The sequence below is a fragment of the Syngnathoides biaculeatus genome, chromosome 20 (genome assembly GCF_019802595.1).
Source record: "Syngnathoides biaculeatus isolate LvHL_M chromosome 20, ASM1980259v1, whole genome shotgun sequence".
In the NCBI taxonomy this organism is placed as follows: Eukaryota; Metazoa; Chordata; class Actinopteri; order Syngnathiformes; family Syngnathidae; genus Syngnathoides; species Syngnathoides biaculeatus.
The window spans coordinates 10,747,236-10,759,606 of NC_084659.1; the positions used below are offsets into that span (position 1 = coordinate 10,747,236).

At 44.2% G+C, this 12,371-nt stretch overlaps 1 protein-coding gene across 21 annotated transcripts in view; it reads right to left on the reverse strand.

The window, feature by feature from the left end:
* Positions 1-12,371, reverse strand: part of large1 (LARGE xylosyl- and glucuronyltransferase 1) — a 193,164-nt gene that overhangs the window by 114,454 nt on the left and 66,339 nt on the right. For 14 of the 21 annotated variants that reach the window (XM_061806397.1, XM_061806393.1, XM_061806392.1 and 11 more), the window contains one exon: positions 623-780. The exons of the other annotated variants lie outside the window; for them this stretch is intronic. In XM_061806397.1, the coding sequence (XP_061662381.1) occupies positions 623-717 (95 nt within the window). In that variant the 5' untranslated portion in view covers positions 718-780. The remainder of the gene's footprint in view (positions 1-622; positions 781-12,371) is intronic. 21 annotated transcript variants of the gene reach the window in all.

Genomic DNA, 12,371 nt, shown 5'->3' on the forward strand with positions numbered 1-12,371 from the left:
CGGAAGGTAAGGAGGTCTTATAGCTTCTATTACTAGTATTGATCAGTGGTGGCTGTCCGCTATCGCTCCACGGGTCATTGCCGCCATGTCCGAAGGTGAGCACCCCCCCCCCCCCCCCCACTCTAGAGCCATGTCGGCTGTCGTGCAAATGGCGGCGAAGGAGGAGATACAAACCTCTCCGTACAATAGGCGGCGAACGCAAGCGGCCATTCTTCAACCGTAGCTTTGTCGAATCTTCTGGTACGAGTAAATGAGGCCATCAAGAAAGCGCCATTGTACCTTTCCCCGAGTCGTTTTTGCAGTATATTTCCTGTTGGATCATTGCCTCAAAATGACTAATATGTGCTGTAACGGCCTCTCAGTTACAGCACAGTAGTCATTCAAATTGTAATGACTCTCTCTAAACACTTTGTTCCATTCAAAGTCACCAATTAATCCTGGTACCGGATACGTTTATGATGCTGTAATGGAAATGTCGAAGTATCCTTGAGCAAAATATTGAACGCCCGCTTGCTACTTGTGATTAGTCATCAGTGATGAGCCCCCACCCCACTCCAACCCCCTTCCCAGATGAGAATATATGAAATTATATTGTTTGACAGTTTAAAAGCACTTTGCTCACCTTGAAAGTAGAAAAGCGTTATTGAAAACGACTCCATCTAGAGCGATGGGGTCTCTGTTGAGGTTGAGAAACTTAAGGAGGGGGGCTGTCGACATCGTTTATTCCCCGCACAGAGCGCCGTCTTGTCACCCCCTTTCGAAGCGATTCCGCAATTCAGCCTTAACAAACAAACAAACAAACAAACAGCTACTTTGGCCTTCGGGTGCCTCTATAATCGGTTACAACTGAATGGAATAATAACGACTGAAGGCTTCTCCATTGATTCTTAAAAGCGCTGTACAAGTGAAAATACATCTCTTCAAAATTGGAACCACCACAGACAAGTGTTCTTCACAACTCAGAGATGTCAACAGTTAAAAAAAAAAAAAATGTATAGAGGCCAAACGTTTTTTTTTCCCACTTCTTGTACCATCTTTCTTATGCCTACATGCACGTTTGAGCCACTAAAATATAATTGCTTAATTAAAGCCTCCAGTGGTTAGAATATAATCCACTGGGTTGTCATGCGAGCCTGAAAGCCCCCAGCAATCCGCCCACCCCCACATTTGCTCTTCTTTCTTCTCTCCATGACATGCGCACACTTAAGGCCAACAACGAGGCACTCTAGAACAACCACGCCACCGGACTCTCCGAAGAGTCGCTGAAGTAACACAACGAACTACTCGCCCGGCAGTATCCGCTATTCTTCCGGATACCCGCACACCCGCGTCATAAGGTGTTACACGAACCACCTCAACCGCACATACTTCGCCATGACGTCCGCAAATACCGTCAAGACATCGACGAAGACATCCCCACCGACACAGTGGGGGCGAACAAGCCTACCGAGACGGGGTACGCAGGTTCCATCGAACGGCGGTAGAAGACGCGTTGGCCGGCTACAAACCGGTAGTCATCCTTGGGGCCCACCCTACCACCGAGGCGGACAAAACCGAAGTCGATCTTCCGCGGGCCACAAGATATAAACTATCGCAACTCCGCTACGGACGAAGCCGCATGCTCAATGACTACATGGCCCGTGTCGACAAGACCATTGTCAACCTCTTCCCGAAATGCGACACGCAGCACATCAACTGCGCAGCGGGCTCACGCTACGCTGACCGTAATGGACCAGTGGAAATGCCCGAAGGAGGCGGCTGCCTTCCTGGAACTAGAAGTCGACTGAACAACAACAACAAGAGAAAATGTCTTTTCAGGGTGTGGGCATAGCTATACATAGAGACCAATGAGATATATTATGAAAATATTATTAGAACGGTTTCCGTAGCACGCCCCTCAACAGCTCAGTCAAAACATCAAAACTTTACTCCGATCTAGTCAGGTATTGCAATATTGTTTATTGAGCTAATGCATTTATTACCACTACAACCCCGCCATTTTAGACCCTAATACGGCTTTATGCGTTCAGTTTACGAAGCAACTAGCAGAAGGCCTCGGCCATAAAACGACAACTGTTCCCTGATGTTGTCATTCTCTGTTGACTGCCTCGTGTAATGAAAGCCCGTGTTGAATTTGTTACTCTCGGGAGCCACGACTGACGCCCAGCCAAAGTCAGCACGGAGGATTACATCGGCGTGAGCTCCTGAAATAATGCGACCATCTTCACAGTGATTACGGTTCAGAGAAGCCAATGTTTCATGATGTCACCTTATCAATTAAACTCATATTCACTCCCCCTATCCCCGGCTATAAGAGGCACATTTCAGAGCAGTCAATCAAAGCTAATTAGTCACAAAAGCACTTAGACATTACGCCTGCATTAGTCTTGATGACATGAATTCGATGATTAAATAAATGGAAAAAAAACAGTAGTGAATGTGAAAATGTTTTTTGGGGGGAAAAAGATCAAGTGTATATTCATCCACAATTTGTTTATTGATACACATGCAGTGAAGTTTTGAATTTAACATTTTTGCGCTTTGTGGGGCATTTGAAATTTGATGTGTGGCATAATGCCATTCGTGGGCAGTGTCCCATTTTTGAGACATCATGATTTTCACGCATTATATCCTTCAGTATATCAAAATATTTAAGTGTTTTAATCTGATTCTGATGCTGGTTTTTGGGACGATCTACTAAGAAAACCCAAGTACCCTCTCGCGGGCAGCGTCCCATTTTTGGGACGAGCTTATAAATTCGTAAACTTATCATATAACTGAACCATAAACGAAAAAGAAGTGTTATTTCCTTGATTGTGGCCTGTTAAGACTTTTATCTCAATAAGGAAAAAAAATTGCCACCCTGGCAAAAAAAGGGGAACGAGAGTTTAATCAAGGTGTAAAAAAAAAAAAAGCAAACCACCAGTGACTGCGATGCCTTCAACATTGCACAAGTTATTAACACAGAATTCCATTTTTTGTTTACCACCAATTAGGACCCTTTTTGAAAAACAATGCAGATTGATTTTTACTAAAAAATATATATTTTAGATTATCACACAAAGGATAATAGGAAAACCAATCTGGGCTGCCACTTTCCCCTAAATTACAAAAACATCGCCATTCACCATCTGCAGTCGCATTAAATCTTCCAAAGCCGACAGTAATGTGGCTGAATGGAATTGTGCACATGAGGCTCATTGACTTTTGGACAGATTTTTTTTCCACAGCATCCTTGCACGGTCCCGAACCGAACGGTGACACAAAATGTCTCTATACGTCTAAGACGCAGCTGGGAGAAGACACAAAGAGGAGGTAAAGATTGGCTGTGGGCTAATGAAACTAGTTGCAACTAATGAGACAATGAGGAGTACTTCACAGGCTCAAAAGATTTTCCCTTACATGAGCACTAAATCGAGCACAAAGTAACCACGGTAACAAACCAACCACAAATTGCAACAGTAAATCAACTGTCTGGATGGGACTGTGGCCATGGGAGATGAGTTGGAGTGGCTTGAAAATGTGCGCATGCATGTCCAATTTTAATCACCCCCCCCCCAAAAAAAAAAAAAATTTTAAGAGCATTTTTACTCATTTATGCTCCCTCTTACGTGCTCCAGTTAAGAGGCGAGCAGCAGCATTTCGAACCAACTCCAGCTTTGCGAGTTCGAAGCCTCCACAAATACAAATGATTTCCAAACGCGAAAGACGACACTATCAGTTCCTGAGTCCGGGTACGAACTGCGCAGTTCTTCCGAGTGTCGTTTGTCACTGTGATCCAGATGAATTGAACGGGACACAGAAGAGCGTTTCTTTAAACGAGACCATTTGTAAGCTAGCCGGGGGATGTGATGTATGTCCCGAACACCGTGCGGTCAATTAGAATGGTGTCACGTACAGTTGAGGCGCGCGGCAAAAACACAAACTCAAGTACAATCAGACGTTTCCAAAACGAGGCATTTCCTCGTTGGGACTTAACTTCAATTGGCGTCGGTGTGGGTTTGATTGGATTTGGGCCTCTGGCTTTTGCGCGAGAGCCACCCTATATGAAAGGAGGCATCTGCCTGAGCCGAAAAACACTCAAGCATTCCGTCTGGAGCATCTGCTGCGCTGACAGGTGGAATAAATCACTTGCTCCGCTGCAGTCTCGCCGAACACAGAGCCGAGGCTTGTGCGGACTGCAGCAGCTTTCGGCCGTGGGCGTTGAGCCCTGCAGAAGACGGCCCAGGTACTGCGGAGATGCATTCTTTCCAAAAAAGCTTTTAGTCTTGCTGGGAAAGCAAACCATCAAACTTGGTGTTTTCCATCTTTTCCCATCCTTTGGTGTTGCCATAGTTATCGACTTGCTCGAGAATTGACACGTTGTGTTCGGGGCGACGTGACAAAGTGGCAACGGAAACAAAATCAATAGGCCGAAATGTTCATCATAACAAGGCTGAGGTTTTATTCCTAGTAAGTACTAAATTAAAACGAAATTAACACGTGACTATAATCAGTAATTGATAATGATGCAGAGGAGTTAAATGGGAAATTGAAAATAAAAGTTTGAAAACCGTTCTTCAATTATTCCTTTTGTATTGAATTATAATCTTATTCATTTTTAAGGTAGACAAATGAAATGTATTGAACAAATGTACTGTACTAGTTTAGAAAAACAGTTTAGGACTAACAGGGCTATGCTTGAATATTAACACTGTGACTATGAAAACATTTTTAAAAAAATGGTTTAAATGATTCAACTAAAATGTGGTGCATATACAGTAAGTTAAAAAAACACTGTGCTAGAATAAATGTTTGCAATGAATAAAGTTAAAAAAGATTACGTGCAAATGTATCGTACTAAATAGTTAAATACAGCTAAACTGCAGCATGGTGGGTCAGACAGTAAAGCGGTGGCCACACAGTTCTGAGGAGCCGGGTTCAATCCCGGCCCCACCTGTGCGGAGTTTGCATGTTCTCCCCGTGCGTGCGTGGGTTTCCTCCGAGCACTCCGGTTTCCTCCCGCATCCCAAAAACGTGCAACATTAATTGGACGCTCTAAATTGCCCCGAGGTGTGATTGGGAGTGCGGCTGCCTGTCTCTATGCGCCCTCCGATTGGCTGGCAACCAGTTCAGGGTGTACCCTGCCCCCTGCCCGTTGGCAGCTTGGATAGGCTCCAGCACTCCCCGCGACCTTCATGAGGATAAGCGGCAAAGAAAATGGATGGATGGACAGCTAAACTCCACATAATGTACTGTAATGTTTAAAACAAAAGACATTGGTTACATTGAAAACTTCCCACCGCAGTAAAATGTGGGGAAAATAATTGTAGTTAAATGATCCAGTTAAAATATTTAAACGTGTGGTGAGCACGATGTATATGTTATTTCGTCTCTTTTTTTGTGCGTGTGAGTTTTGATGCATATTGACTGTGAAGCGCTCCAGATGAGCTACGCACCACACGTGAGTCATACCCCTTGCCACTCTGGCAGCTCAGAAACTCTGAGGCGATTAAAAATAGGACTTAGGCAGGAGAATAATGTGCATCTGCCGGTCCGCTTTACATGGACTTCCCAAAATGGAATTACTGGACTACAGTATGCACTCCGCTCGTGACCGGAAGAGAGTCGTGCTGTGCGTGTGGTCCAGTCAGAGTCCATCTAGCAGTCAGGTCACTTCGGTTTATTTCCAGAGGGTCACTTGGGATTTATACCGTCTGGCCATTAACTGTGTGCTTACTTCTTCCAGGGAGGGAGGCCTGGCCTCGCCTCTAAATCGAGGCTCACCGCAGGGAGTATCAGCATGACAGATGACAGCCTGCTAGCTCGCTGTAAGTGCATCCGACAGCAGCGGGGGGAATGGACGGACAGAACAGTTCGGTCCTTTGCTCCCCACATGTCATAGCTAGTTTAACCCAGTGACGGGCGCTGCGTGGAGCTTTCAGGCTAAATATCGATACTTTGGAGACCTCCAGCCTTTTAACATCTCCATTAGAAGTCAATAAATGTCTCAGCGGTATCAAAATATTTCGTCCCAATCTGGTTGACAGGAGTTAGCGCAAATGAGACACTGCGAGTCCTGCACGAAGCCTGCGTCATAAAACAAAATAGCGGATGCTCAACAGCAATTTACGACTGTTCTGATGAAACGTGCGAAAGGAAACTGCTCCCGAAAAAAAAACTGCCAGCACAATCTCATGCGATCCGATGAGATTAAGTAACAATACTCACAGGCATATATTCTTTATCCTGTTAAGAACGGTTAATATTACTGAGGCTTACCGAGAAGCCGTGACCGTCTCCATTTACAGTAGATCCTTGGATGTGTTTTATACTGCCCCGAGGTGACCCAGACACACATACCAGAAGTAAAAGACTATTGAATCGAAGTAGAAAATGTGAGAAATAATGTTTCCTTTTGTGCATTTTATTTGTTATTGTATGTTTGTGTGCTGTACAACATTATAGAAAGCAATTTTTTTTTTTTATTAAAAAATACCCAACAGGCAAGAACGGATTAACTTCATTGCCATTGATTTCAGTGTCGAACTGTGCTTTGGCATACAACAGATTTAAAGATTTTGATATTTACACATTGATGTATTATTTGAGTGCCATGCAGTCTGTCATTGGAAATCGGGGTGACGAAAAGGTTAGTGTCGGTCGATCCAATCTCCACCGAGTACCACGCAATGTGGAATCAGGGATAACGCCGCACGAGCCATTTGAAGGATACGACAAGTTGACTTGATAGCCGCAGAATTGGAGCACTCCGAGCAATTTCCTGTGGCTGGATTGGCTCGCCCGGAAATCCGTGGAACAGACCAGACGACGTCTATCTGTCCTTTCAAGTGTTTTGGCTTCATATACACTCAACTGGTAGGTGCAGCTTGGGGTTGACTCGAGATATTAAATATGGATTTTCATAATAACGCACGGTCGGCAATCAGAGGGGACTGTTATTGTTGTTATGCTCAAAATATTCAGGCTTATTGCATGGAATAAAAGTGTCAGGAAAGCCTACAAAAACTTCGAAAATGTATTTGGGGTTACCAGAAGGCTTTTTTTTACGAGGAAATTGTGTGCTGACTCACATTTAACATGCGTATGAAAGTTATTGGTTACTTCTGAACACAGCCTCATTCAAGTTATAAGAGGGTGTGCACACTTGTGCAACTACAATTTTTTTTTTCCTCTTTTTATTTTTTTTAGGGTTAGTGAGTTGTACAGGTTTATGTCACATTGATGATGGAAAAAGTTTCGAAATGATCTTGGTCACCTTCTTTATATCATAAAAAGTGGGATTTGAAAAGGGTGGCTGAAGCCTTTTTATATCCAAAACATGCCAACTGAGTCACCCGCATTCATCCAAACTCAAAACCGAAAATGACGTCAATGGCACTCGAACGACGGACAAAAGGCCCATCGCACTCAAAAGCCACCCGACACTGCGCGTTATCGCCAAGTGACGTAAATGCATTAGTTGCGGTCTCCGCCCCCTCCCCTTGTGTTTCGAAAGGCTGCCATTTAATTAATCGCCTCCACAGGAAGTAGACATTGATGATGAATAAATAGATTTCAAAAAAATGTGCAAGTTACAACCAATGTAATTGCACGTAAATCAACGTCGGTGTGCGATCACAACAACGGGCGGAGATGGACAATAAATTCATTTGAGCCGTGCATTTCATTTTGCATTTATCATAAAGATCTCACATTCGGCATTTGTCTGCGCTTTCCGAATTTCTCATCTATGTGAGGAATGATCTAGAAAAGCAACTTTGCCTGGCCCAGACGCAAACTTGAGCTTTCCATCGCATCCCAACCCAGCGCGCCTGGTGCCGTTGTTTGTCTCGGCTCTCCCACTTTCAGCCTGTTCACTTTCATCATTTTTTAATATCCTCAAACAGATGAGGGAGACAACCTCGCTAATGCCCGGTCAGATTAGTCGTAAATCACTTGCCAATCACGCTCCGCCCAACTGGCCGTTGGAGAGCGAGGCCGGCCGGGGCGTCGGGCTTCAATCGTTTATTTGAAAAGTTGGTTGACACCTAATTAAACGCTTGAGAATGATTCGGGCACTCTTCAAATTTCATAAAATCTTTGCCACTTTCAATAAGTTTGTTTGGACGGAAAGTTTTCAGCGGATTCATTGAACCAACATCATGGGTTGACGACGAGGAACCGACAAAACTGAACTGGAACTACGAGCGACCTGCCCCCCTCACCTGATTGCCTTGCACCTTGCCCCCCCCCATGGATGATTTACTTCTCCCTGAGCGCATTCATATTTAACATTTTAATTCAACACCAGACAACCTTCCACCATCTGTTCCACCCCGCTTGGACCCATTCCTTCACTTCCTTACCGCACTCATCGCTCTGTATTGTTCACCCCAAGTATTTGAAGTCACCCACCCTCGCCATCTCTTCACCCTGGAGCTTCACTCTTCCTCCTTCGCCCCTCACGAAACAGCACTCCCCGCGACCCCTGTGAGGATAAGCGGCTAAGAAAATGGATGGATTTGCCAAGTCATGTGCAAACAAGCTAATTTGGAAGTTAAGTGGAGGTTAAGTGTGAAGTACGATGTCAAAATGTGAACAGCATGATGAAGAGAACTGTTTAAAAAAAAAATATATATATATATGTATATATATATCTCCGAACTTTCTGTGAGTAGTGTACTATTATTTGTCTTCGGTCGCCTACTTTTGATTCTGCACACACTCGCTGACACACACACACATAGAGAGCAAATATTAGGTTCTTCCTCCAGTGCAGCAGACGTAAAGACACATCGACTTCGTAAGCTCCAGAATGCACACGGGTCATGCTTGAGACCACCGAATGGAGGAAACACGCAGTGTGCGGGTGTATATGTGTGTGTGTGTTAGTTTGGGAGGTATATAAAAGTGTTGGCCGTCTCCTCCTGGATTACTGGTATTATTGCTTTTCTGCCTTTGGACTCCCGACGTCTTTCGTCCACCGAGCCTTACGTGTTTGTAAGTTAAGTCAACACGGGTTTGAAAAAGTCGGTCATAGAAATACGGAGTTTTAAAGCAGACGCCAGTTTAATAATTTGATGACGCACACCCTCAGCAATTCAATTTTGCCCTCCATTTTCTGTCTGACTCAGTCCGTATCGCTGCGAATCATGACAAAGTCATTCATGCAGTCCCAGCCATGTCTAATGCATTATTCGGCAGATGTTAAGGTGTTGTTGGGGGATGACTCTGTCACGTCGGATCAGCTGATGAGGATGAATCAGAGCATGAATCAATCCCGCCCTTTTCACTGCAGACTCTTAATGACTTTTGGATGGCTTTAGATTCCAAATTATTTATCAGACCATTTTAACTTGGTCTTGAATAATTGACATTGCCTTATATACGTGTATGTTAATCAACCTGGGTGGGTTGATTAGTTGGTACAGTCCACTGGCATTGGGCCCAAATGACATGATCTCTATTCACCAATATTACTTAAAGGGTGAGCCCCTCTGCTCTGAACCAGAGGGGAGGGGACCACTTGGTCTAGTCGACAGCCAAGAGCAGGGTTTTGGAATTCTCCAATTGACTTGTTGGAATGGCTAATAGGGAAAACGGTTTCCCATCCCGAATGCGGTCACGTGACTGATCTGGAAAGCCGCTGACGGGCAATTCCAACACGCTGCTGCCGTCCACGGGCGCGTGTCGAGCGCGAGAGCGTTTGTTTTACTCGCTGGCCAACAATCCGTCACACTCCTTTGTCTCCCAGTTTGAAAAGTGTGACAGTTCCAGTGAATTGTGGTGTAATTGGATTCTATCTGCCCCCGAAAAGAATGGTTGCCACTTAGATCGCCGGTCTGGAAAGAAAAAAAAAAAAAAAGAAAAAGTGTCCTCTGATTGGTTCATTTGGATTGTCAATCACCGCAAATGTGCAGCTTGTCTGTAAAGATGAATGTGTTTTTGGCTTTTGGACGAAGAAGGAAAAAGTGGAATGGCCCAAAGATTCAAACTGAGTTCAGTGACAGCTTTGTTCATTGGTTTTTCAGAAAAATAGCAAAGAAAATTAGGGGAAAACACATTCAAGTATTTATATTGCACTATAACTGCAAACAGATACCACAAGATGGTGGCAAATCTTTACTTCGGTCAACTCCTCAACTCACTTCACATAGTTCCTGAGCACAAAGATCCAAATGTCAACGTATCAGTAATACAACAATAAGGGATAGATATTTAAAAAACATCCTCCAGTAAGTAGGGCAGTAAATAAACACTCAGCATGTCAATTGTTTCAATTGAAGACCCTGCTGAAAGGGATTAGATTTGAGTTTTAAGGATCCACTACATGGTCCATCGCCCAAAAATGACACTAAAGCCTGACAGAGAGCCCCGAAGCAGAATAAATAACACATTCTTTTAGTTTTAATTTCCAACGGGGAAAAAAGTGGTGGACTCCCTGTATCACCCACGCAGCAAACCGCCATCGCTCGTTTCACTTTTATGCACTGCAGCATCCGAGGAGAACAATGCGATCGAACATCTGCCCGGTTATGGCTTTTCTCGCCTAGGAGCCGTCGGGATGTTGTTGTGAGCGCGTGAATTCGTAATGGCGTCTGAGGTCGACACAGTGGTGAATGTGACTTTTCAGTTTTTTTTTTTTTTTTTTTTTAAACCTCCGCTCTCAGCAGATCGCTTCAGAGCAGCTGTCTCACACGTTGGCCTTTTTTCAGCGGCGATCCCAAGACGCGGGGTTGGCCCCCGTGCTAACCGCGGCGCTTCCAGTGTAAAAACAGATATGACCTGCTTTATTGGGGCCAGCCACAGTTGGGCCAGCCGGGAACATCTGCCACCGAGGCTGCGGCGCAATTGAGAAACATGCGTCAAGGTTAGCGAAACCATGAAGGAAAAACCCTCATGATGATCGGATATAATGTCCAATTATGTTTGTGTGTGTTCTGTTTAAGGCGGAAATTAACCGACACTTGATTATGCACGGATGATTTATGGGCTCAAGTCTAGGCTCCGGCCTTCCAAGTGTAGACTCTTTTTTGGTTTTCTCTGGGTAGACCAGTTCCAAAATAATGCGGGTACATGGTGGTAACGCTGTTAGCGCTAGCGCCTGTCTGTGTTCACACTACAGCTGTGTTGACCTTTTGGATTTGACATGATAGAGTACATCCGTGTTGCACAGTCGCGTCTCACGGGAAGAATAGAGGAAATGTGGGGGTCTCCAGTCGCACCACTTGACTCGAAATATCCGTCATCTTTAATTGTATTAAATACTATAAAGAATATTTGCAATGACAGAATAAATGCGTATTTTCTACAGTGCTTCTTTTGAACTCGGTCAAGAGAAAAAAAATAATGCATTCACTATAAACGCCAGGTCAATAGTGTGATTCAGAGGCGTTCATAAACTATGTGGCGAATAAGTTTCATCATGTCGATATCAAACGTATCCCTCATCAACTTTAATACCCCGTTCGCATTCATTTCCACCAGCAGGCAATCAAGGAGAGAAACAGAAATTTTGTTTTTATAGTTAAGATTTTATAATTGTTGATCGGGGAGATGACGTCAAATACGATGGAACCGGAATTGATGGCAGGGAGGCTGCAGTTTAATGACCCAAGCAAAATATTGAAAATCAAATCTATTCTCGACTAATCACATCTCAGTTCCTGGAAATGCCAAAATTGTCACTAACCTCCGGTGCGGGGCTGCACCCAAATGCAGGACTCCAAGACGAGGACATTATATTAGGTGTAGTTTTATTCAAGCTGAGGTGGCACAGAAATACTGTGATGAGGATAGCCCAACACTGCACTATTTCCAGTGGTGGAGAGTCCTACTGTCATTGAATGCCACTCAAACTCAGGGCACAACACACACACAATGAACCGGAGAATGCCAGTGACCAAAACACCAACTTAAATACACCATCTAATTACAGTCCCAATGTTGAACAGCCATGAGCGGTGACAGGTGTCACTAGCCACGCCCCTCTTGCCTTGGTCCAGCCTGGCTCATGACAAAAATACACAAAGTTGCAAGCCAACGTTAAACATTACCTTTATTTATAGCGGAATTAAATGGTATTAGCACCTCTGTCCATGGCAGAGTAATAATATATGATGTGGCAACAAAATGGGCAAATGTATCACAATTAATGGAATTAATTGCAATGAACTGTATATATGAAACTCTATGTTAAATTTCCACTCCATCGATGGCTGAATAACTTGTCAGCTGCCAATTGCTGCTCTATTATCTTGCCGTTCATGCTCATGATCGACCGCATCCAGCTTCCTCTTTGCCAGGATGAAAACGATTCGTTTGTCATAGCTCACTGGGTTGACCACAACTCAGAACAATGGGGAAAGTCCACCGAGCTCTTGTGAGGA